This window comes from Molothrus aeneus, chromosome 27 (genome assembly GCF_037042795.1).
Source record: "Molothrus aeneus isolate 106 chromosome 27, BPBGC_Maene_1.0, whole genome shotgun sequence".
Lineage (NCBI taxonomy): Eukaryota > Metazoa > Chordata > Aves > Passeriformes > Icteridae > Molothrus > Molothrus aeneus.
The window spans coordinates 3,989,685-4,014,833 of NC_089672.1; the positions used below are offsets into that span (position 1 = coordinate 3,989,685).

Consider the following 25,149-nt stretch of genomic DNA (forward strand, 5'->3'; position numbering starts at 1 on the left):
GGGGGGGGAGGCAGGAGCAGACCCCGGCTGTGACAGGGACCATCAGACCCCTGGAGTCACCAGTCACCTCCAGTGCCCAGTGCCAGTGGTGGGACACAGAGCTGGGGATGGTCACCCTGGGGCTCTTCTGGTCCCACTCAGGCACTAGAGGGGGCTCAGCCAGCGCTTGAGTGTCCCACAGCCCCACCAGGGTCCCCAGTGTGTCCCCTCAAGGGCCTCTCTGGGGTTCTGGGGCTCTGCCATGAGCAGGTGACACCAGTTGGTGACAAAGGCCCTGCGGTGTGTGCACAAGCTCCCGGTCCTGTGCTGGGGTGGCACCATGGCCTCTGTGTCCCCAGAGCCCAGCATGGCTGCCCAGGCCACCCCCAACTGCCATGGGGGCTCACAGCACCCTGTGCCACCTGTGCCCTGCCTGGCTGGTTGGTGTCCGTCTGTCCTGTCCCTGTGTCCCCTGTCACCACCTGCGAGGCTCCGTCCCCATCCATGAGTCCCTTGACTGTCCCTCCTCATGTGGATTCATGTCCCCACCTGTGCAGGTGTCTGTGTGGGGTCCCTGTCCATGTGTCCTCATCCCCAAGTGTCCCTGTCCGTGTGTCCCTGTCCATGTGTCCCCATCCTGTGTCTTGCCTGGCTGTCCACTCTCACCCCCATGTGTCCCCATCTCTCTCTCCATGTGTTCCCATCCATGTGTCCCTGTCCCCATCCCTGTTTGAGTCTCTTCTCCGTGTGTCCCCATCCCGTTCCTGTCTGTCCCTGTCCCCGTGTTTCCATCCCGTGCATCTCCATCGCTGCCCGTGTGCCCCCATTCTCGTGCATCCCTATCCGTCTGTCCCCATCCCTGTCCGTGTGTCCCCGTCCCGCCGCTGCCGGGTCCCGGAGCCGCTCGGGGCCGGGCCCGGGGGTCCGGGGCCCCGGGCGGGGCGGGCGCGGCGGGCGGGGCCGGCGGCGGGGCGGGATCGGCTCTGCGGCGGCCGCACCGAGCCGAGCCGAGCCGAGCCGAGCCCGCCCAGCCGAGCCGGCCCCGCCGCACCGGCCGCAGCCCCGCCGAGCCCCGCCGAGCCCCGCCGCACCGAGCCGCGCCGGGCGGAGCGGAGCCGCCGCGCCGGGGCCGCCCCGGGCCGGGCCATGCGCTGAGGCCGCCGCGCCGCCCGCAGCCAAGGGCGGATCCCGGGCAGGACACGGTGAGGCGGCGGGCACCGCAATGCGACCGGCGCGGCGGGGGCCGGGGGAGCGCGGCCGGCGCGGGGACCGGGGGTGCTGCCGGCGAGGGCGGGGAGCGGCGCGGGGGGACCCGCGACCCTGCCCCGCCATCTGTCCGTGCCCTCCTGCTGCCGCTCCATCTCCATCCTGAGCGGGATGCTCGTCCCTCCCGCCCCTTCTCCCGCTCCTCCATCTCCATCCTGCCCCTCCATCCAGCCCCTTCTGCCTCTCCGTCTGTGTCCTGCTCTTCCCCTGCCTCTCCATCTCCATCCTGAGCGGGATGCTCGTCCCCCCCGCTCTTCCTCTGCTCCTCCGACCTCCATCCAGCCCCTTCTCCTGCCCCTTCATCCCTCCATCCTGCCCTTCCCTGCCTCTCCATCTCCACCCTGCCCTTGCCCTGCTCCCCATCCCTCCCCTGCTCCCTCACCCCTGCCCTGCCCTCCATCCTGACCCCCAGGTCCCCACCAGTGTCACCCCCAGTGCTGGGGGCCCCGATGGGAGGGTGCTGGGGGGCTCTGGGGGGTGCAGAGCCCCCCGGCAGGATCAGCCCCGGGTGGTCCCTGCCCACGAGCAGAGGGGGGGCCGTGCTCCGGACCCTCGGGCACCAGGGACTGTTGGGATCGGGGTGCTGCTGGGCACAGGCCGTGGGGTCACCCCAAAGAGCCCCCCCTGTTCCGTGAGGGTCTGTCCAGCCCAGCGCCCCATGGCAGGGCTGGGAGTTCAGGGGCACTTTCGGCTGTGCTGTGGACAGGTGGGATGGACAGATGGAACAAGTGGGATGGGACAGGTGGGACAGGCAGGTGAGACAGGTGGGATGGGACTGGTGGGACAGGGTGGGAGCACTGCCAGCCCTGGCCGGGGTTGGACGTTCCCATGCGCCAGCTCAGCCCCGGCCCCCGCTGCAGCCCCAGCCCCCGGGTGATGGTGACGCTCCCAGTGTGCTGGGATCCAAGGAGCCCACGGTGGGATGAGCTCCTTGGCTCCTCCAGCTCCCAGCCTCTCCTGGCTCTGGTGTCTGGGGACATGCCAGGGGTTTGGGGCTGTTTTGTGGGGTCCAGGCCCCCCGGTACCCTGAGACGGGGATGGGGTGGCTGTGGGAAGGGGCTGCTTCCCCTGGAGATGCTCAGGGATGCAGGAGCTGCCGTGCCCAGGGCAGACACCAGTACGGGGCTGTCTGGGGCGCTTTGCTGTCCCCCTTCCCTGAACTGGGCTGGCAGGAGTGGAGCTGACTGGGCACAGTCCTTAAGCAGTGCTCAGCCCCCTTCCCTCCCCTCCTTCCCACTCATCCTGTGGCTGGGCACCTTTGGAAACCCTGTCCCATGGTGGGTTTAATGTCCCCAAGGCTCTGTGAGGGTCCCACACACCCTGGGGACCCTCGTGGAACAGAGCTGGTGCTGCCACCCCTGTGCTGCACTGGGGGAACCGGAGCAGGGCCCTGCACACACGACCCTTTGTGCCACCTCGTTTCACACCCCAGCACTGCCTCACTGGGGGGCACTGGGGACCTTGCCCAGTTCCAGGTGTCCCCTGTGGGTGGGCACTGAGGTTTGGCAGCATGAGGGGAGCTCAGACCCACTGCCCACCACCTGCAGCCCACGGCTGTGCCACGCTCCTTTCCTGCACTCCCCAATGCATCCCTGGGGGGGGAGCAGAGCAGAGGGATGGCACAGCGTGGGACAGGGTGGCAGGGAGTGACAGGGTGACAGGACACCAGCAGCACAACCTGTATGTGTGAAAGGGCACCTCTGTACCTGGCCAGAGAGCCCAGCTGGGCGCTCCAGGTGCCACTATGACCCCTGCAGAGCTGGCGGGGGGGTCCCTGCCCAGCGAGCCCCCCCAGCAGCCTCGGCAGCAGCTGCGGTGCCGGTGGCCACGCTCGGCCATATGGCCACGGCGGGCGGCCGGTAAAAATAGCCAAGGCAGCCTCACCCCGCGCCGGCCGGCAAGGGCGACCCAAGGGCAGCAAGCCCAGCTCCCAACCGGGGCTGCATCTCAGGGGGGCCACGCCTGGAACGGGGGGTGATGCCTCCCTGTGCCCCCGCAGCGACCGCGGGGCCAAAATGCCGGAGCAGAGCAACGATTACCGCGTGGTGGTGTTCGGAGCCGGCGGCGTGGGCAAGAGCTCGCTGGTGCTGCGCTTCGTCAAGGGGACCTTCCGCGACACCTACATCCCCACCATCGAGGACACCTACCGGCAGGTGATCAGCTGCGACAAGAGCGTGTGCACGCTGCAGATCACCGACACCACCGGCAGCCACCAGTTCCCGGCCATGCAGCGCCTGTCCATCTCCAAGGGCCATGCCTTCATCCTGGTCTTCTCGGTCACCAGCAAGCAGTCGCTGGAGGAGCTGAAGCCCATCTACCAGCAGATCGTGCAGATCAAGGGCAGCGTGGAGAGCATCCCCATCATGCTGGTGGGCAACAAGTGCGACGAGACGCAGCGCGAGGTGGAGAGCAGGGAGGGGGAGGCCATGGCCAAGGAGTGGAAATGCGCCTTCATGGAGACCTCGGCCAAGATGAACTACAACGTCAAGGAGCTCTTCCAGGAGCTGCTGAACCTGGAGAAGAGGAGGAACGTCAGCCTCACCATCGACGGGAAGCGCTCCAGCAAGCAGAAGAGGACAGACAAAATCAAGGGGAAGTGCAGCATCATGTAGAGCCCCGGACTGGCCCGCGCCCCCTCCCCACTCCGGATACCCCCCCTCCCTCCTCCCCCCCACGGCTGGACGTGGCAGTGGCATCGCAGCGGGACCGTCCCCTCGTCCTCCGTGTGCCATCACTGTGACTGTGCGGGGCCGCCGGGGCCGGGGGTGAAGACGGGGCCGAGGTGAGGGACACGCGGCCACCCCCCGGGCACGGCAGGAGCGGGGACTCGCCGCCGGGACACCCGGGCCACACCCCCCGCCCTCAGCACAACCGGTGCCACCGGGCCCGGCCCCCGTCGGTCCTCGCGGGAGGGAAGGACGGTGCCACGTGGGGATGGCGGTTGTCACCCTTTGGGGACAGTCCCGCGCGTCCCGGGCCCCCGTCCCCACGCCATAGTGCTCTGCTCCTGCGGGCAGAGACCCGGGGCGGGGGCAGCCCCTGCGCGGTGCCCGTGTCCCCCTGACCGGTGTCCCCCGGCCCCCCTGCCCCATCCTGGTGCCATGACCCCCTCCCCAAACCCCCAGCCCTGTCCAGGTGCCACGGGCCCCCCAGCCCCGTCTGCCACCGCAGCCCCCCGAGCCCCCAGCCCGGCACCGTGGTCCCCTTGCCCCCCAGGCCCATCGTGGTGCCCCATGGCCCCCCCGCCCCCCAGCCCCACCCCGGCGCCGCGGGCCCCCCGTGCTCCCCCCCAGCCCCGAGCCGGTGCCGCAGCCGGAGCCGCCAGCCCAAGCACAAAGCATCGGGTCCGCGGGAGGTCCTGACCCAGCACAATCCTGGTGAGCTCCGGCGGGAGACCCCCGGCCCCACAGCCGGCCGGGCCCACCGCGCCCCCCGCTGCCCCCTCCCCACCGATGCCGCAAGGATCGGTGCCCCCCCGTCCTCAGAGTCCCCCGCGGGTGGCCCGGCCCCGCACCCCCGGGACCCCAGGGACCCTCGGCACCCTCCAGCTCTGGCGCAGCCCTGCTTGTTCCCCCCTGGCCGGAGCGGGGTCCCCGCGCTGTCACCAGCCCCTCGTCCCCTCGAGGTTTGTCCCCTCGCTCCGGCCCCGCTCCTCCCCCCGCCGCCACCACCGGGGTGTCCCCGAGGGGGTGTCCCCGAGGGGGTGTCCCCGGGCAGGCCGAGCCCCCCCCAGCTCCCCGCACCCCCCCGGCTTTTTACACGAGGATCCGAGCGCCCAGGGGACAAGGTGACGATGTAGCCTTTATTCTAGAAATAGTCTTCCTTCAATAAAGAGACGAGAAACGCTCCCGCGTCCCCCGGAGCCGCCCCCGGCCGGGGCGGGAGGACACGGGGGGGTCACGGGAAGGGGGGCAAGGTGAGTGTGACGGTGAGTGTGATGTGTGTGCACACCTTGGGGACAGCCACGGCTCCGTGGGACGGCCACAGACACGCGTGTGCAGGTGTGAGGCGTATGTGGTGTGTGTGTAGGGCCGTGGGCGTGTGTGACATATGTGACATGTGTGTGTGTGGGGCACAAATGTGACGTGTGTGCACAGCTCTGTGTGTGTGACACGAATGTGACGTGTGTGACACAAATGGGACAGTCAGCACATGTGTGTGTGTGTGTGACACAACTGTGACATGTACACAGGTGTGTGTGTGCATGTGACACAAATATGATAGTGGGCACACCTCTGTGTATGTGACACAAATGTGATAGTGGGCACACCTCTGTGTGTGACACAAATGTGATAGTGGGCACAGGTGTGTGTGACACAAATGTGATGTGTGCACAGGTGTGTGTGTGTGTGACACGAATGTGACAGTGGGCACACCTGTGTGTGTGACACAAATGTGATGTATGCACGGGTGTGTGTATGACACGAATGTGACGGAGGGCGCAGGTGTGTGTGTGGCACAAATGTGACAGTGGCACACCTCTGTGTGTGTGACACGAATGTGACACGTGTTCCGTGCGTGTGACACGCGCGTGCCCTGTGCCTTGCTCGTGCCGCGCGTGCCCGCCCGTGACGTGAGTGCGACACGCGTGTGACACGTGTGACGCGCGCGCGTGCCCGCGTGTCGCTGTCCCCGCCCGTGACCGCGGGGGGGGGGGGGGCGGGAACGCGGCGCGTGCGTCATCACGCCCGTTGCCATGGAAACCAGCGCTGCTCCCCGGGCGCGGGAGCCGCGTGGGCTCCGGGAGCGGGAACGGGGAGGGGGGAACGGGGGGGAACGGGGGGGAACGGGGCTGCTGCGGGCACCGGGGGACTGGGCAAGGGCACGGATCCGTGGGGATGGGCACGGATCCGTGGGGATAGCACAGATCTGTGGGGATGGGCACGGATCTGTGGGGATGGGCACGGATCCATGAGGATGGCACTGATCCATGGGGATGACACTGATCCATGGGGATGGGCATGGATCTGTGGGGATGGTGGTGGATCCATAGGGATGGTCATGGATCCATAGAGATGGATGATCATGGATCCATAGGGATGGATAGTGATGGATCCATATGGATGGTTGTAGATCCACATGGATGGTTATGGATCCATGGGGATGGTGATGGATCCATAGGGATGGTCGTGGATCAGTAGGGATGATGATGGATCCATAGGGATCGTTGTGGATCCATGCAGGTGATTATGGATCCATAGGGATGGTTGTAGATCTATGTGGATGGTGATGGATCCATAGGGATCATTGTGGATCCATGTGGATGGTGATGGATCCATAGGGATGGCCGTGGATCAGTAGGGATGGTCGTGGATCCATGTGGATGGTGATGGATTTGTGGGAATAGCCACAGCTCTGTGGGATGGTCACAGATCCTTGGGTTGCTCTGGGCTCCGTGGGGACAGTGTCAGCTCCTCAGGGATGTCACAGCTCCCTGGCATTGCCCATGGCCCCTGCTCCTGTCCCCATGTCCCTTCTGTGGCCTGGAGGGATCCAGAGCTCTCTGTGGGTGCCAGGACAGGACAGTGGGACAGGCACACGTGGGCATGGGGACACTTGGTGCCAGTCCCCACCTGCTGGGATCCCCAGGACTCTCAGGTATTTGGGGTGGCACCATCACACCAAAACTCAGAGCACTTCCAGCGGCTCCACAACGCCTTGGGGGCAGAAAATTTCCTCCGGCTCTCCCCCTCTCCACCTCTGCCCCCTCTGTCCCCTCCCACTTCCCCCCACCTAATGGGGACCTGTGCCCGCCGTGGCAGGGGACGCTCCGGTCCCGGTCCTGCTGCAGCCCCGGGTGTCCCTCGGGATGCTGCCAGGGAAGCGCTGGGTCCCTGCAGCCCCCCCAAACCCCATCCTGATCCCCCAAAAATCAGCGCAGCACCGGGAGGGAGGATCCTCGCCGGGCGCCCGGAGCCTCCCCCGAGTCCAGGCGTTAAACAAAGCAGCTCCCGAGCGTTAATTAACGGGATGAGCCCCGGGATGAGCCGCGGTGCAGCCGGTTCCCGCCAGCGGCCATCAATTTCACAAATGCAGATTTTGGGACCCAAACCAGCTCCTGGCATCGTGTCTCGCACTGGAATATTGTCCCTTGTGTCCCCCACCGGGGGGACACCGCGGCCCCGGCACTCGGGAGTGCTCATCTGCAGGGAAAGCTGATTAGGGCTCGGCGGGCCGGGACATACGGGAGCAAACTGGATTAGGGGGAAAATCAGCCTTCTTCCCACTAACAGGATTATGGAGTTTTCAGCCCGATTCCAGCGCAGCCGCCGAGGTGGGGACAGCCCGGGCTCGGCATTTCCCCACCTCAATTCCTGCTGGGATCGCAGCTGCAACTGGTGCGTACTGGTGCGGCCGTGCCGCGGGCCAGCGCAGACTGGGATGCGCTGGGAAGCGCTGGGGACGTGGCTGTGTCCCCCCACGGTGACTCCCGAGGGAACTCCGGGACCAGGCACCACCGGGACCCGCTGGCCGCGCTCGCCCGGTGCCTGTGGCAGGGGGGGAATCAAAGCCTCGATTCAGGGCGTGATTTCTGCTCCCCCCGCGCCACCAGCGTGACTCCTGCCCGCCGCTGATTCATCCCCACGGATTTTCCCCTCCGTCCCCGGGGGCAGCAGCTCCCCAAGGTGGGAGCAGAGCGAGGCCGCGACCCCCGGTACGCAGGGCTGGGCAGAGCGCGGCAGTGCCCGGGGACGGTCTGGGGGATTTGGGGACCCCAAGCCTCGCAGCGGGGTCACAGACGGGTCCGGTCCGGCTGCACCGAGGGCTGTGGAGGAGCACAGACCGGGGGATCCCGGGGAGGCCTTGGGGGCACCGGGGGCGCCACGCACCGGGGGATGCCCGGGGGTCCCGGGGTGTCCCCTCCCGGTGCTTCGCGCCCCGGCCGCCACGTGCCCGTCCCACCTTATTAATATTAATGAGATACTTATGTAGCCACGCCCCATTTCCAGTTCAGCGCGCTGATTGGCCCCTCCTCCCGCCGCTCCTCCGCCGGCCCCGCCCCCTCCCCGGCCTCCCTCCGCGCCGCCGCCGCCGCAACCGAACTTGGCGGCCGCGCCAAGCCCCGCCTCCCGGCCGGCCCTCCCCCCGCGCGCCGCGCTCCTCGGACTTCCATTGGCTGGCGGTGCTGTCCGTCAGGCGCGCGGGGCGGGGCCGGCGCCGCCCGCGGGCCAGCAGGGTGCGTTGCGCCGCGCGGTGTCTGAGGCGGCGGCTCCGCTCCGCGCCCGCCGCGCCCGCTCCCGCCGGTACCGGTGAGGAGCCGCCGGGAACGGGGCGGGACGGCCGGGGACAGCGGGGGGGAACGCCCGGCTGCCCCAGGCCGCGGCTTGGCGGAGCTCCCGCCTCGGCGCGGCCCTGCCCGGGGCCCCTGTCCGCCCGGGGGGGGCGGCGGGGCTGGGCCGGGGAGGCTCCGGGGGTCTCCGGGGGTCTGGGCGGGGAAAGGCGGGCGGCCGGCCCGGGGAGGACGGGGGAGGCTCTGAGCAGGCTGTGGGGTGTCGGGGCCCGGGCAGGGCTGGACGGGGGCTCAGGGCGGGCTGGGGGTGTGGGGGACCCTGGGGAGGTGGAGGGGCCCTGGGGATGGGGAGGGGGCTCCGGGTACCGGGGGGCTCGGGGGGAGCGGGGTGGGACGAGAGATCCCCGGGGCAAGGCCGGGGGGGGATTTGGGGGTCCTGGGGGGCTTTGGGGGTCCTGGAGCCTGGCACAGGGCGAGGGGGGTTGGCATGAGAGGCGCGGAGGGACCCCCAGAGGGTCTTCATGGGGGTCACAGCACTGGGTGGGATTTTGGCACCAGGCTCAGGGCGAGGAGATGACGTGGGGGTGTTTGGGGGGCGCCCAGACGGGCCGTGGTGGATTTTTGGGAGATCTCCAGGGTTTTGGATGAAGGAATTGTGGGGATGGTGAGGGGCATCTTTGGGTGGGTGAGGTGCCAAGGGACAGTGGGAATCGATGAGGGGCATGGCTCAGCGCCAGCTGCTTGGGAAGTTGGGTGACTTCATGGTGAACCAGCCGAAGGTTTTGGGGTGAAAAAGGAGGTTGGGGAGCTCGGCAGAAATATCCACCATCGCATCATTTACTTGTTTGTTTCCCGCCGGCGAGTTGAGGGTGGGTTGGAGTGGCGAGGAGCTCAGGACAGCGGTGGCATCCCGCCTGATCCGGGCAGGATTCGGGAATTGTGTGGGTTACATAAAGGAGGGGTGGCTGCAGGATCTGGGTTTTGTGTTATTGAGGTGTAGAGGAGGTAAGTGGGTGCCGCAGACAAAGGGAGAGAGAGAGAGAGAGAGAGAGAAATCTGTCTCCTGCTCCTCACTTCCAGTTGGAGGTGTGGAATGGGAAGCCGGGCGTCCTTTAGGAGTTGGGGAAGTGCAGGGAAGCAGCGATTGGAGCTGTGGGTACAAATCTGAGCTTTGCCTCCGTCCTGTGGCCATCAGGTGTGGCCTTAAACCAACGCCAAACGGGCTGGACTGGAGCTGTGTCTGCTCTGAGATACCTCTGCTGCTGCTTGGAGGAAGTTTTTGTGGCTAAATAGGGTTTTTTTTGGGGGGGAAGGGGGAAAACTGGCACTCTCCAGCTCTGTGAGCTTCTTGTGGCGCTGCCCTGGATGTGTCCAATGGGGAAATGTGGTGTGTGACAGACCCCAGGAGTCAGCAGCTCAGTGTTAATCCTGCCAAACTCGAGGCCTTTTAGGCGATTGCTGGGTTTTCTTCAGCTTCTCAGGGCTGGGCTCAGGCCTCCATCCCCGGGAGGTTCCACAGGTCTTGGTCTCCCTGCCATGTGGGATATCCACAGGCAGCTGAGCAGATCCTCCAGGCTTCAGCTCCCAGCTCAGCTCCATGACCATAAAACAAATTCATGGCGATTTGTGACTCTGTAGCCACCATTTATCCCCTTCTTTTGAGGGGGAAAAATGGGAAAAATACCCCCAAAAACACCCCAGAAAACAAATTCATGGGAATTTATGACTCTGTAGCCACCATTTATCCCCTTTTTTCAGGGGGAAAAAAACCCCCAAAAACTCCCCATAAAACAAATTCATGGGAATTTGTGACTCTGTAGCCACCATTTATCCCCTTCTTTTTGGGGGGAAAAGTGGAAAAATACCCCCAAAACCCAAAAACTCCCCATAAAACAAATTCATGGGAATTTGTGACTCTGTAGCCACCATTTATCCTGTTCTTCTGGTGGGGGGGAAATGGGAAAAACACCCTCAAAAACCCCCATAAAACAAATTTATTGGAATTTATGATTCTGTAGCCACCATTTATCCCATTCTTTTGAGGGGGAAAAATGGGAAAAATACCCCCAAAAACACCTCAGAAAACAAATTCATGGGAATTTATGATTCTGTAGCCACCATTTATCCCGTTCTTTTGGGGGGGAGGAAAAAATGGGAAAAACACCCCCAAAAAAAGCTGGATCAATAGGGTTAAAGGGAGCCGATTGTCCCAGAGGTTCCCTCCTGCCATCTGTGGCTGTGACACGAATGGAAAAATGGAAATGGCTCTTTTGTGTGGCTGCTGGGGGCGCTGCCATGCCTGACACGGCTTTGGTGCCCATCCCCGTTTTCCTGCTGCTCCCATCTCATCCCTGGCTGTGTTTAGAAAGCCCCGGAGGGAATGGATGCACCCGGAGCTGGGGGTGGAGTGGCAGCAGAGCAGGGAGCTGTGTGACAAGGGACACGGAGCTCTGTCCCCGCTCATCCCCTGCCCCGGCTCTCATCAGCCCCTGGAGCTCGTTAGCCTAACGAGGAACCCCGGTTCTCATCCCTGCCCCTGGCTCCAGAGGAACTGGACACTGCCCCTTGGAAAAAGCTGATTTTGGTGGCACTTTCTTGAATTTGGTGGCAGTTTCCCGATTTGATTTGGTGGCAGTTTCCTGGGTTTTGTGGCAGTTTCCTCACTGGGAATCGTTGACTGTCCCTGTCCCATTAGAGCTGGACACTCTGCCACTTGGAAAAAGCTGATTTTGGTGGCAGTGTCCTGATTTGGTGGCAGTTTCCTCACTGGGAATCATGACTGTCCCTGTCCCATTAGAGCTGGACACTCTGCCCCTTGGAAAAAGCTGATTTTGGTGGCACTTTCCTGAATTTGGTGGCACTTTCCTGATTTTTGTGGCAGTTTCCTGATTTGGTAGCAGCTCCCTGATTTGATTTGGTGGCAGTTTCCTGATTTAATGGCTGGTAGGGGATCGCGACTGTCCCTGCCCCATTAGAGCTGGACACTGTCCCTTACAAAAAGCTGATTTTGGTGGCAATTTCCTGATTTTTGTGGCAGTTTCCTGATTTTTATGGCAGTTTCCTCACTGGGAATTGTGACTGTCCCTGTCCCATTAGAGCTGGACATTCTGTCCCTTGGAAAAAGCTGATTTTGGTGGCACTTTCCTGATTTTTGTGGCAGTTTCCTGATTTGGTGGCAGTTTCCTCACTGGGAATCATGACTGTCCCTGTCCCATTAGAGCTGGACACTCTGCCACTTGGAAAAAGCTGATTTTGGTGGCACTTTCCTGAATTTGGTGGCACTTTCCTGATTTTTGTGGCAGTTTCCTGATTTGGTAGCAGATCCCTGATTTGATTTGGTGGCAGTTTCCTGATTTAATGGCTGGTAGGGGATCGCGACTGTCCCTGCCCCATTAGAGCTGGACACTGTCCCTTACAAAAAGCTGATTTTGGTGGCAATTTCCTGATTTTTATGGCAGTTTCCTGATTTTTATGGCAGTTTCCTCACTGGGAATTGTGACTGTCCCTGTCCCATTAGAGCTGGACATTCTGTCCCTTGGAAAAAGCTGATTTTGGTGGCAGTTTCCTGAATTTGGTGGCAGTTTCCTCACTGGGAGGGGATCGTGGCTGTCCCTGTCCCATTAGAGCTGGACAGTCTGCTCCTTGGAAAAAGCTGATTTTGATGGCACTTTCCTGATTTTGGTGGCAGTTTCCTGATTTTGGTGGCAGTTTCCTGATTTTGGTGGCAGTTTCCTCACTGGGAATTGTGGCTGTCCCTGTCCCATTAGAGCTGGACACTGCCCCTTGGAAAAAGCTGATTTTGGTGGCAGTTTCCTGATGTGATTTGGTGGCACTTTCCCGATTTGGTGGCACTTTCCTGATGTGATTTGGTGGCACTTTCCTGATTTTGGTGGCACTTTCCCGATTTGGTGGCACTCTCCTGATTTGGTGGCACTTTCCTGATGTGATTTGGTGGCACTTTCCCGATTTGGTGGCACTCTCCTGATGTGATTTGGTGGCACTTTCCCGATTTGGTGGCACTTTCCCGATTTGGTGGCACTTTCCTGATGTGATTTGGTGGCACTTTCCCGATTTGGTGGCACTCTCCTGATGTGATTCGGTGGCACTTTCCCGATTTGGTGGCACTTTCCCGATTTGGTGGCACTCTCCTGATGTGATTTGGTGGCACTTTCCCGATTTGGTGGCACTCTCCTGATGTGATTTGGTGGCACTTTCCCGATTTGGTGGCACTCTCCTCCCTGGTGGGGACCGTGGCTGTCCCTGCCCCGTTAGGAGCCAGGGCTGGACGAGCTCCAGCTCCGCATTCGTCACCCTGGGACCTCTCTGCCTCCTGGAGGCTCCAGGTGCTCACCTGTCCAGTGGTGGGAGAAGCTGGTTGGGCACCCTGGGGAGGAGCTGCCACTTTAAAAATTCATTTTCTTGCCTTTTCAGCCCTAAAACTGAGCTCAGGGTGGGAATAGGGAGGGGTTTGGTTGGATTTGTAACCCCCAGGGCAGCTCTGGAAGAGTTTCCAGAGGCTGTGGGGAGCAGCAGAGGTGGCAGAGGGCTGGGAAAAAGGGGGTGACCCAAAAACCTGGAAAAGCAGGAGGGAATTTCGTGACTGTTTGGGGATTTTTGTGCTTGGAAAAAGAGAATGAGAGGGGAAAAAAAAGGGATTTATGGAGTGTGCTGTCTGTGCTGGTGTGAGATTAGTGAGGGGCCTGCTTGAGGTTGTAGATCCAGTGGTGCTTTCCTCATTTTTGTGAGAAATCAGAGGAGCTGAGGTCACCAGAAATCCTGGAATGGTTTGGGTTGGAGGGACCTTGGCAGGGACATCTTCCACTGCCCCAGGCTGCTCCAAGCCCCAGAATTCCAACCTGGCCTCGATGTAAAGACCTCATGGTGGAGCTTTGAGGTGGAAACCTCTGATTGTTCCAAAATCCTGGAATTCCTGCAGTGGTGGAAACCTCTGATTCCAAAATCCTGGAATTCCTGCAGTGGTGAAAACCTCTGATTCCAATTTCCTGGAATTCCTGCAGTGGTGGAAAACTCGAATTCCAAAATCCTGGAATTCCTGCAGTATTGGAAACCTCTGATTCCAAAATCCTGGAATTCCTGCAGTGGTGGAAAACTCTGATTCCAATATCCTGGAATTCCTGCAGTGGTGGAAAACACTGGTTGTTTCAAAATCCTGGAATTCCTGCAGTGGTGGAAACCTCTGATTCCAAAATCCTGGAATTCCTGCAGTGGTGAAAACCTTGAATTCCAATATCCTGGAATTCCTGCAGTGGTGGAAAACTCTGATTGTTCCAAAATCCTGGAATTCCTGAAGTGGTGGAAACCTCTGATTCCAAAACCCTGGAATTCCTGCAGTGGTGGAAAACTTGAATTCCATAATCCTGGAATTCTTGAAGTGGTGAAAACCTCAAATTCCAAAATCCTGGAATTCCTGCAGTGGTGAAAACCTCTGATTCCAAAATCCCGGAATTCCTGCAGTGGTTCAGCCCCTGTGTAGAGCTGGATTTTGGATTTCCCATCCCTGAGCTCTCTGCTCAGGGTGTCTCTGTCCTCCTCACCTGTTGCCAGGTGATTTTTTTTTTTTTGCTTTATCTCCTCTGATTTTTCCACAAACTGGGAAGGGAACAGAACTAAACCCAATAAATCCAATTCCCTGCCTGCCCATTGTCACATTCAGGAAAAAAAAAAAAGAAAATAAAGAAAACAAAGCTGGGAGAGAGAGAGAGAGCTTTGTCTTAAATATTAATTAGTCTGAGATTTACCCACTTAATTTGTACTTGACAATTAATTGCTGGGATTCAGAGAACTGGCAGAGCCCAGGCCTTGCCTTTGGTCCCCCCTGTTATCATCTGCTGCTGTTTGCTGGTGCCAAAAAAGGCCTGGATGAGAAGCCAGGGGACAAAGGAGCCGTTGTGCCCCAAACCTCGGTGACATTTGGAGTTTCTGAAAGTGAAACTCGCCCGAGTTTCAATCTTCCCCCCCAAAAATCGCTTCTGAAATGTTGTGTCTTGCACAATCCTGGTCCAAAATATCTTTTTCCTCTTTCAAAATACCTGAGCAGCCACTGATTAATTAAAAAAAACCACAAAACCCCAACCAGAAGGGGTCAGGGGGATAAATGAATGTGTTGAATTTGGTGAATTCTCGCTCAGAGGGAGGGTTCATCTTTGTTTTAAGCTGGATTTTTCCTGGAAATTTTTTGCTCTGGATTCAGCTGATGGTTCCCATTGCAGCAGGGTTGGAATCCCCAGCAGTTCAGGGTTAGGTTTTTGTGGAATGGGTGGGTAGGGATTGGCTGTGACGTTAAGGGCAAAAAAAAAAAGAAATTAAAAAAAAAAAAGGAAATTCAGGCACGCTGTTAACGCCGAGACACAAAACAGGAAATTTAGTTAAGGGTTGTGCTTTTTCATCATTTATCCTGTGTTTTTCCCCCTCCTGACAGACAAGAAGGAGTTTTAAAGTACTTCAGCCTGGGTTGGGTCTGTACAGCTGAAAACATTCCCGAATTTCCACTTAAAAACGGATTTTTGCTGACTTTTCAGAAGCTGCAAAAGCCAGGAAACCTCAGCAGCTCCTGCTTTATTTTCATATTGGAGAAAACAGAGTTGTTTGGAAAAATAATCTTGCTCCTAATGGGAATGGAGGAGCAGGAAAACGGGCCCTGATTCCAGAGGGAAGGAAATTCCCCCTCGGGGCACCTGCAGCTCCCTCTCAGGTGCCAGCAGGGAGGTGACAACCAGGGATGGACACTCTGCTAACACCCCCCAAAAAAGCTTCTTTGTTTTATTCCCAACTTGTCCCCTCTGGAAATACAAAAGAAATCTATTTTTAAATCTATAGAATAGTTTGGAAAAGTTGGGTTTTTTTTTTTGTTTTTCAGCCCTGGAGGCATTTTGTCCGTTTCTGCCTCATCTGCTGTTAGAAAAACACCCAAGATTTAAACATTTCTGGGGTGGTTTAACCCCTCCAAAACTCCCCCTGAGCTGGGGAGCTGCAGAGGGAAGATTTCTCTGGATGTGCTGCAGGAGCTGCTTTTGGGAGGTTTTTTGTGGTTTTTTTTTTTTTGCTCATTTCCTCCACTCTGAGTTATTTCTCTTTTTTTTTCTTGCTGGCAAGGGCTCGGTGTTTATGCTCCATAAATCCTGACGTGGCCTGGCTGCTCCTCCGAGCGCTTGTGCTGCAATTCCCAACCAAAGATTGGGAATCTCATCAAACTTTTCTATCAGGGAGAGGAGCAAGGCCTGAGGGACTCTTTATTTCCTATTTTTTTATTTAAATCAAGACCTTTTGGTGAGGCTGAGAGCTGCTGGTTGTGTTTCCATCCCGGGAATTGTGTCCCTGGCTGGGGTCTCAGCATTGTGGGTGGTTCAGGATCCAGGGGGGTGAGCAGGGAGCTCCAGGTGCTGCATTTCCAGGATCTCCCAGCATTTCCAAGGAGATCCTTACTCCTAGGTGAAGATTGGAAATAATTTTTCCTGTGCTCCATGAGTTCTGTGGGAGAATCCACGGAATTCTGCAAGTGTCAGGCAGATTTAATTGCACCAATCCCAATTAAACCTTGGCATTCCCATTGTTTGGGGTATGGAATCCTGATCCATTGGCTTTTTTAGGATCATCTGGCTTCTTCCAGTGCTTTTCCTTCCAGTTTAAATCCAGTTCTTCTTTCCCTCCAAATGCCAGGTGTTCCCTGGAGTTGTCCCAGGCCAGGTTGGGAACAGGAGAAGGTGTCCCTGCCATGGTGGCACTGGGATTTATTGGCATTTCCAACCCAAACCATTCCATGATTTTCCAGACCAGGGCTGTGTGTGGAGCTGTGCAGCCACGCTGTTTTTTTTTTTTTTTTTGGGAAACAAATCCACGATCCAGGCATTCCCAGCAGACATTCTGGCACAGGCAGCAGTGTGATCACAGATACGTCTTCATCTCTCCCAAGTTTATCCTGTTTCACTGAGCTGAGCTGGCTCCTGGTGCTCCAGCATCCCTGAGCTGAGCATTCCCTGCTCCTCTGAGTGAATTCCTCTCTCCTGGAAAAAAGGAGCTGGGAAGGGGCTGGTGAATCCCTGAGGGAGATGGGAAGGGGCTGGAGAATCCCTGAGGGAAATGGGAAAGGGATGGAGAATTCCTGAGGGAGATGGGAAGGGGCTGGAGAATTCCTGAGGAGATGGGAAGGGGCTGGAGAATTCCTGAGGAGATGGGAAGGGGCTCAGCCTGGAGCAAAGCAGGACCAGGGGGACATTCCCAATGTCCACAAGTCCCCAAGAGGAGGGGACAGCCAGGAGGGTCCCAGGGGACACAGGACAGGAGGGAGCAGCCCCAGGGTGGGACAGCAGCAGGAATTTCCTCATGGAAATGGTGGCCAGGCCTTGGAACTGCCCAGGGAGGTTTGGGGTCACCAATCCCTGGAGGTGTCCCAGGTGTCCCTGGAGGTGTCCCAGGTGTCCCTGGAGGTGTCCCAGGTGTCCCTGGCGGTGGCACTCGGAGCTCTGGGCTGGTGACAAGGTGTGCATGGGGTACAGTGATGATCCCAGAGCTTTTTCCCAGTGAAATTCCTCCTTTGGATCCCAGTTTGGGGACTCCACAGCCCATCCCATGCTGTCAGTGCTGCAAACACAGATCTGGGAAAGGCAGCAAAATCCCAGCATTTTGGGGGATTTGCAATTCAAATGCCTTTCCCAGCACTCCCAGAGCTTTAATCCTGACCTGTGCCAAGCAGCACCTGCCCTTGCTAGGGCTGGCATTGCCCACAGCATTTCTGCCAGAGCTGAAATCCAGAATTCCACCTGCATGGAATTGGCTCTGGGATGGCTCTGGGTGGCTGCCAGGGATTAATCACAGGGCAGCACCAACAACTCTGGGCCAGCAGCTCCAGGGGAGCAATTCTGTCCCTGCAGCCCTGGGGACACAAGGGAGGGCTGGCCCAGGGAATTCGTCCTGGTGGCTGAGCTGGGGATGGATTTTGGGAATTGATCCTGGTGGTGTTGGGTGCAGTGGCTGAGCTGGGAAGGGATTTTTGGGAATTGCAGAGGGATGGAAAACAAGGGCTGGCTCCAGGGAATTCATCCTGCTGGCTGAGCTGGGGATGGATTTTTGGGAATTTATCCTGGTGGTGTTGGGAGGGCACAGTGGCTGAACTGGGAATGGATTTTTGGGAATTTTTCCTGGTGTTGCTGGGTGCAGTGGCTGAACTGGGAATGGATTTTTGGAATTTTTCCTGATGGTGTTGGGTGCAGTGGCTGAACTGGGAATGGATTTTTGGAATTTTTCCTGATGGTGTTGGGTGCAGTGGCTGAACTGGGAATGGATTTTTGGGAATTTTTCCTGGTGGTGTTGGGTGCAGTGGCTGAACTGGGAATGGATTTTTGGGAATTTACCCTGGTGGTTGAGCTGGGAACGGATTTTTGGAATTTTTCCTGGTGTTGCTGGGTGCAGTGGCTGAACTGGGAAGGGATTTTTGGGAATTGCAGAGGGGGGGAGTGGAGCTGCCACGATTCCCACACCTGGGAGTGCCAGGATGGGCTGGGATGAGGCACCCAGAGCGGGTCAGCCCCTGATCCCAGCTCTCCTCCCTCTCTCTCTCTCTCTCTCTCTCTCTGATTGCTAATTAGCTCGTTAACATTCCCTGCCTCATTATCCCACCCTCAGCCTTTCTTCCCAACAATCTGAGCCTTTCCAGAGGCTCCAGACTCTCACACTGGATTGAGCAGCTCCTGGTTGTGGTGCAAACCCAAATTCCACCCCCCACATCCATCATTTTTGGGGATACCCATGAAACCAGCTCAGAGTTCCATCCCATTTTGCTGGTTTTTGATTTATGGCAGTTCCTGGGGACAATTCCCATTCCTGCTTTGCCAGGACAGAGGGAATCAGCGTTTCCCTGCCTGCTGGTGAGGAATATCTTTGTGGCAGCCCAATTTAAGACTATTTTCCCCATTCCAACAGGGACTTTAATTCCATTTTAACACTCCCAGCCACTCCACCAGCTCATTAATGCTCTTTGCTGCGGAGAGTTTTGCCCTGTGGCAAAACTTTTAAAAATTCTGTGATTTTTTTTTTTCCCCCCCCAATTTTTTTTTTTTCTTTTAAGGTGTGAAAAACGCTGTTCTGGTGTTCTCTGGAAATAGTTCTCACCTTTGGAATAATACTGGAGAGAGGCAGAGCTGCTGAAAATAGCAGCAGCTGCCATAGGCCAGGATGGAGTTGTGTTGTCAGTCATGGGAACAGAAATCCAATTCCACCTGCAGATGAGCATTCCTGAAATAGAAGAGGGGTTGTCAACCACCAGAGGAGATGCATTGTGTGCATCCCTGGTGAGGGGAGAAAAAAAAAAATCAATCAGATCCACGTTTTCCAGCGGTTTGGAAAACTTGGGAGAGTCCCAAGCTGCTTTTGGGGAGAGGTGGTTTGGCTAAAATTTGGTGCTTTGGAGGTAAATTTTGGGCAAAACTGGCTGGGATTCCAGAGGGATTCTCAGAGGGAGGGTGGGGATGGCTCCAGGCTCAGGAAAAGCTCTCAGGGGAGGTCGGTGCAGGGGCAGGAAGTTTTTATGGGAGGCTGAACAAAGCTGGGTAGGAAATGGGTTCACAGCCAAGGCAGGGGGGCTGCGCCGCTCCCCCGAATTCCAGCACTCCCGAGGCATTCCAGGTACAAATCCTCCATTTTCCCTGCAATTTCAGGATCCACAGAGCCTCTGCTGCAGCTGCTTTTCTTCCCCAAACTCCCCCCAATCCATTTGATTCACCGTTTTTCCCCTGATTTATTCATCTCATCCTCGAAACTCCTGTCCCCTGCATAAATAAACCCTCCCTCCCTGGTGTTTGCCATGTGCAGGCTGCTGTAATTGTGGGTTTGGGTTCCTGCTGGGACTGATTGTGTCGAGCTGATCCAAGTGCTGCTGCCCATGGATGGGCTTTGGGGCTGCTGATGAAAATAAAGCAGAATGGCTGGGTGGGAAGAGGGGTAGGCCTGGCCACCTTCCATTTCATTCCAGAACAGATTGGAAAAGCTTTTCTCCACATCTATATTTTCCTGAATGTTCTCCTAGGTTTTATCCAAGCAGGAATATTTTTTTTTTCTCCTCCGTGCTCTGGGGTGGTTGTAAATTCCAGGACTTGTAAAATTTGTTATTTCTGCATTTTTCCAGATCTCAAAGTTCAGTGGGATTATCCAAGGAAAAAAAAAAAACATTTTTGCCAGGTTTTGTTGAAATAAAATCAGGGATGCTGAGGGCTGGCAGTGCTCCTCATGCATTCCTTCCAGGATAACACCATGATCCTGGTTTAAATGTTGTGGAGTAGGAAGTGGAGGAGCAATTCCAGGATTTAATAAATACCTGTCCCTAATGCCTGTGTGCCTTCCCACCAGCCCCAAGGGAATGGGAATGACAAAGAATTCCAGGAGAAGAGCTGGATAAAGGTGCAGAAACTCTGTATAAATGTGCTGGGAAAAAAAAAAAACAAAACAAAAACTGGATTGGGAAGTGAGAGCTCATGAATCTGTCACCTCTGTCACCTCTCCAGGAATGGGAATTTGCTCCATTCCCTGGATTCCCAGCAGATCCTGCCCTAATCCAGGGCTATAAATACTCCCAGTTTGCCTTCCTGGCTGACAGGGATCTCGTTTGGAGCAGGATTTTGTGGAATTCAAAGGATTTTTTGCTCTTTGAAGCTTTGTTGGTGGAGCTGGGAGTGAGGATGACCCAAGGAGAGCTGGGAGCCCATTCCTGCCAGGATCCTGGGACATTTCCTGCTCTGAGGGATGGGACCCACACTCGGTGCTCCAGGGCTGGGAGGAGCTTCCCTCCAACCTCCTGAGCTGGTCCATCCTCAGGGACACGGATTTTCCAGCTTTGCCAGCTCCAGGAGGGGGTTTGGGAAGGAATTCCTCCCTGTGAAGGTGCTGAGGGAACAGGATGGGATTCCCAGAGCAGCTTTGGATCCTTGGGATTGTCCAAGGCCAGGCTGGAGCAACCTGGGATAGTGGGAGGTGTCCCTGCCCTTGGAATGGGCTGGGTTTTGAGGTCCCTTCCCACCCAAACCATCCTGAGACTCTTCCTAAATCCTGTTTAGGATCTGAGGATCCTAAATAGGATTTTTCTCCCAGTCCCACGTCCGTGATCCTGTCAGAGCAGCCCTGAGGGGTTTTGGTGTAAATCCCGAGGTTTGGGAGCTCAGAGCAGGCAGGAAAAGGCTCCCTCAAAGTCCCCTGAACTCCCACTGGGTTTCCTGTAATCCCAACTGGTTTTCCTGAATTATTTCTCTGTGTGTGTGTGTGTGGGGCCAGCTCTGCCCCTCCCTGTGCCATGTCCTGGGGGATTTGTCCTTGTCCCCAGCAGGTCCTGGTGGCACCACAGGGCTCTGCAGGGGCATCCCTGGCACAGAGCTCCTGCTGCCAGCTGGGTCCAGGGCCTGGCACCAGTTTCCCCAATTCCCAAACAAATTTATGAGTTTCCCCAGTTCCCAAACAAATTTATGAGTTTCCCCAGTTCCCAGACAAATGGATGGGTTTCCCCAGTCCCCAAACAAATGGGTGGTTTTTCCCAATTCCCAAACAAATTGATGAGTTTTCCCAATTCCTAAACAAATTTATGGGTTTTCCTAGTTTCCAAACAAATTAATGAGTTTTCCCAGTTCCCAGACAAATGGATGGGTTTCCCCAATTTCCAAACAAACAGATGGATTTTCCCAATTCCCAAACTAATGAATGGGTTTCTCCAGTTCCCAAACAAATGGATGGGTTTCCCCAGTTCCCAGACAAATGGATGGGTTTTCCCAATTGTCATTGCTGCTGTTCCCCGCTGCCCCCAGGGCAGAGCCACAACAGGAGCAGACAAACATCCTGAGCTTCCTGGTGCCTGGGACATCCTTGGCTCCCAGTGCATCCCTGCTGCAGGTGCTGCTCCCTGGCTTTTATCTGGGCTGGCTTTGGCTGTTAATGATTACACAGGGAGCAGTTCCCTCTGGAGAGCTGAGCCTGGCGCTGCCCTGAGGCCTCCTGCAGCTCCAGCCCTGCTCCCCTGCTTGGCTTTTGTCATCCTTGGAAAAAAGCTGGGATAATAATTTGTATTCTCTGCTCCCTGTGGGGTTTTGTTCCCTTACAATTCCAGCATGAACTGGGGGTTTCTCTGCTCAAAACAGAGGGATTGATTCTCTGCTGAGGAATGAAATCCCAGAGTCCCCACAAACCTGGCTGGGATATTTACCCTGGAGCCGGTGACGTTGGCAGGGCTGGGTTTTATCAGAGGGATAAATTAAACATTGGGAAGGGTTTTAGGGAAGCAGAGCTCTGTGACCACATCCTGGGCACTTGTTCCAAACAAAACCAGGAACTGGTGAGGTGTGAGAGCTGGGAGGCAGCCGGGATGTGGGGAGAACAGGGGGATCTCTGCACAGCTCTGTGCCCTGCCCATGGGGATGAGGCTCCTCAGATCCTCAAACCCTTCCCTCAATTCCCTCCTTTTCCTTTGCCTCTGCTGTGCTGGGGCTCAAATTCTGGGTTTTTTTTCTTTTCTTTTTTTTTTTTTTTCCTTTTGCAGATGTCATTCTCTGCCACCTGACAAAGGAACAGAATGCAGCAATTTTCCCTAACCTAAATAGTGGCTCTGTATTTCCAGCTCCCCTGGAACTGGAATTAATTTAGTGTGTGGGCTTTTTAATTGGCTCGTTGTGGGGAGGAACAGAAGATGAAATGCTGCAGCTCTGCCTTCCTCTTCCCTTTCTTTCCTTAAATCTTTGTCACTCTCCTTGTCTCTCACTTCCATGAGGCGCTCAGGTTATTTTTCCCTGGTTTCTTTTGTTGAAACTCCCCTGTGCCAGCCTCAGGAGTGTCATGGATGGAGCGGCTTCCTTCACAGGGGACAAATCCCCTGTGGCTGTGGGAGGGAATGGGAATTGTGGGGAGGGATGGGATGGACGGACATGGGGATGGATGGATGGACGGACATGGGGATGGATGGAGGGATGGAGGGATGGATGGACGGAGGGAGGGATGGATGGATGGACGGACATGGGGATGGATGGAGGGATGGATGGAGGGATGGATGGACGGACGGATGGATGGATGGATGGATGGATGGATGGATGGATGGAGGGAGGGATGGAGGGATGATGGAGGGATGGACTGATGGAGGAAGGGAAGGATGGATGGAGGGATGGATGATGGAGAGATGGATGAAGGGATGACTGATGGAGGGATTGATGCATGGATCCATGGATGGATGGATGGATGGATCCATGGATGGATGATGGATGGATAGAGGGAGGGATGGACACAGGGATGGATGGATGGATGGATCCATGGATGGATAGAGGGAGGGATGGACACAGGGATGGATGGATGGATGGATGGATGGATGGATCCATGGATGGATAGAGGGAGGGATGGACACAGGGATGGATGGATGGATGGATGGATGGATGGATGGATGGATGGATGGATGGATGGATGGATGGATGGATGGATCCATGGATGGATCCATGGATGGATGGATGGATTGTGGATGGATAGATCCATGGATGGGTGATGGATGGATGGACAGAGGGATGGATGGATGGATGGATCCATGGATGGATGGACAGAGGGATGGATGGATGGCATCCCTCGTTCTGATGGAGCCATCTTCAGACTCAGATATGGAATTGCACAGCCTGGGAGCTGCCAGGTTTCCCCCCCACCAAAAATTTCTCTGTTGGAATCAATGTGTTCAAAGCCAGGTCTAAGTTGGTAGAAATTGGGGTTTTTTATTCCATGGATGAGCATGGAGAAAGCCTCAAGTGCCACCTGCATCATCCTCTCCTGTGAGGACTTTTAGGATTTCATCCCCCCTCCAAAAAAATCTCCAAGGCAGGTCCTGAACATATTGAAATGTAAATAAACCACCCCAAAGGACACACTCCTCGTGTGGCTGGGTGGATTTAAATCCATTTGGAGTGGGCTGGATTCCAGCAGGCAGAAAACAGGGAAAACATGGGGAAAAAATGGGCTGCTGGAAATGGGGGAAAAGGTGTGAGGTGCTTTAAATAGTTCAGGAATGGGCTGGGTTCCAGCAGGGAAAAACCAGGGAAAACACAGGGAAAAAATGGGATGATGGAGGTGGGGGAAAAGGTGTGAGGTGCTTCAGCTGTTGGGCTCAAACCTGGTATTGAGAGGAGCTGGAATTCCCTGCAGGATCCTTTCAATTGCTGAAGATTCTCTCTTTTATTTTATTTTATTTTAGGAGATTTGTCCTTTCCCCCCTGCAGCGAGTGCCCTGTGTGCCAGAGGAGCTGGGGACACCTGCCCAGGTAGGTGCCAGCAGCACCCACAGACACCCAAACACCTCCTGAGCCCCAGATCAGGGCATTTCCCACCTGGAATTCGGGTGGGAAGGATCCTAAAGCCCATCCAGTCCCTTCCTTTCCACCATCCCAGGGTGCTCCAAGCCCCATCCAGCCTTGGCATGGGGCAGCCACACTGTCCATGGTCACCTGTGCCAGGTGGGCACTGGGGGCTGTCCCTCCTCTGAGAGGTGGTGGCCAGGCCCTGGGGACACACAGAAATCTGGTGTGGAGCTGCTGCCTCTGGCTGCAATGATTCTTCATGAAACAATTCCATTCTTTTTCCTGGAACTGGCTGATCCTGCAGCTCCCTTCCATCCCAGACCCCTCTGTGACACCACCACTCTTTAGGTGGTTCAATATTCTCCATCTTTAAAAATTCTAAATTTTAAAAAAGATCTCTGGGTTTTGATAAGAAGATCCAAAGGTTCATCACGGTCATGAGTCACTGACCTGCCTCAGGAGCAGCTCCAGAGGTGTTCCCCCGTTCCTCCAAGCAGTGCCCAGCCAGGCCACAGTTGGTTCTTGAGCAGAAATAATTTTTTTAGGAGATTCCAGCGGGTTTTTGTCCTCAGCCCCGGCTTTAGGCTGGGTTTGGAGTCTCCAAGAGAGGGCACTGTGTCCCTGGCAGTGGAGCCGTGGATGAGCTGCCAGCCCCGAGCTCCTCATCCCAGGGAGCCGAGTAATTAACTGAGACACTCATTAGCAGCTGCTCTGGGGGCTGGACATCCTCATGTGACCGCTGCTCCTTTCCCTCCATCCCTGGCAGAGCTTCCTCTTGCCTCACTTTCCTAAAAAAAACCCCAAAATGTCCCTTCCCTGTCCCTTTTGCCCTGATTTGTGCACTTGGGGTGTCCTTCAGGAGGGGACAGATGTGGGGTCCCTGAGAGCCTCACTGGGAGTCAGAGATTTCATCCAAACCAGGAGCAAAACAGAGAAAAAAAAAAAGAGGAAAACTGAGGGAGGTTTTTCTTGCTGTAATTTCTTATGGGAAATATTCGTGCTCCAGCTCAGAGCAAATCTTTGTTCACAATTTTTTATGGAAATGTGGAAGGGGGAATTTCATTTCTCCAGCCCTGGGTGCTGAGGAGGGACCTGAGGAGGATTTGAAGCTCTGCCCTGGATGTTTTGGGGTGGTTGCCCTGGTGCCATTGTTGGATAATTTGCTATTTATAGGGGGATATTTTTAGGGATGTGACAAGTCTGGCTCTGGACCTGGATCTGGGGATATTTATGGTGCACAAAAGGGGCAGAATTGAACTTGTGGTGCTGCTGCATGGAGGGGATTTAATGCTGGGAGTGAGCTGAGCATCCAGAGAGACACCCAGGGGTTGGAGCCAGGGCAGGGAAGGGGCTGGAGAATTC

The 25,149-nt window shown here is 56.7% G+C and overlaps 3 protein-coding genes across 3 annotated transcripts in view; all 3 read left to right on the top strand.

Moving 5' to 3' along the window:
- The first annotated feature begins 1,070 nt into the window (after nucleotides 1-1,070).
- Nucleotides 1,071-4,394, top strand: DIRAS1 (DIRAS family GTPase 1). Its single transcript, XM_066566486.1, has 2 exons — nucleotides 1,071-1,181; nucleotides 3,245-4,394. Exon 2 carries the CDS (start codon nucleotides 3,261-3,263, stop codon nucleotides 3,855-3,857), a length of 597 nt encoding a protein of 198 aa, XP_066422583.1. The 5' UTR covers nucleotides 1,071-1,181; nucleotides 3,245-3,260; the 3' UTR covers nucleotides 3,858-4,394.
- Nucleotides 4,180-5,044, top strand: LOC136567118 (proline-rich protein HaeIII subfamily 1-like). Its single transcript, XM_066566625.1, has 2 exons — nucleotides 4,180-4,241; nucleotides 4,417-5,044. The coding sequence occupies exons 1-2, from the start codon at nucleotides 4,180-4,182 to the stop codon at nucleotides 5,042-5,044; spliced, it is 690 nt and encodes a 229-aa protein (XP_066422722.1).
- A 3,352-nt stretch (nucleotides 5,045-8,396) lies between these two features.
- Nucleotides 8,397-25,149, top strand: part of GNG7 (G protein subunit gamma 7) — a 45,625-nt gene continuing 28,872 nt past the window's right edge. The window contains exons 1-2 of the mRNA XM_066566508.1: nucleotides 8,397-8,495; nucleotides 23,685-23,751. The gene's annotated coding sequence lies outside the window, so the exon portion shown is untranslated. The remainder of the gene's footprint in view (nucleotides 8,496-23,684; nucleotides 23,752-25,149) is intronic.

Coding starts and splice junctions, on each gene's coding strand:
- LOC136567118 (XM_066566625.1), top strand. CDS start 4,180: ATGGCGGTTGTCACCCTTTGGGGACAGTCCCGCGCGTCCCGGGCCCCC. Junction 4,242..4,416: donor GCCCCCGTCCCCACGCCATA/GTGCTCTGCTCC, acceptor CTGCCACCGCAG/CCCCCCGAGCCCCCAGCCCG.
- DIRAS1 (XM_066566486.1), top strand. CDS start 3,261: ATGCCGGAGCAGAGCAACGATTACCGCGTGGTGGTGTTCGGAGCCGGC.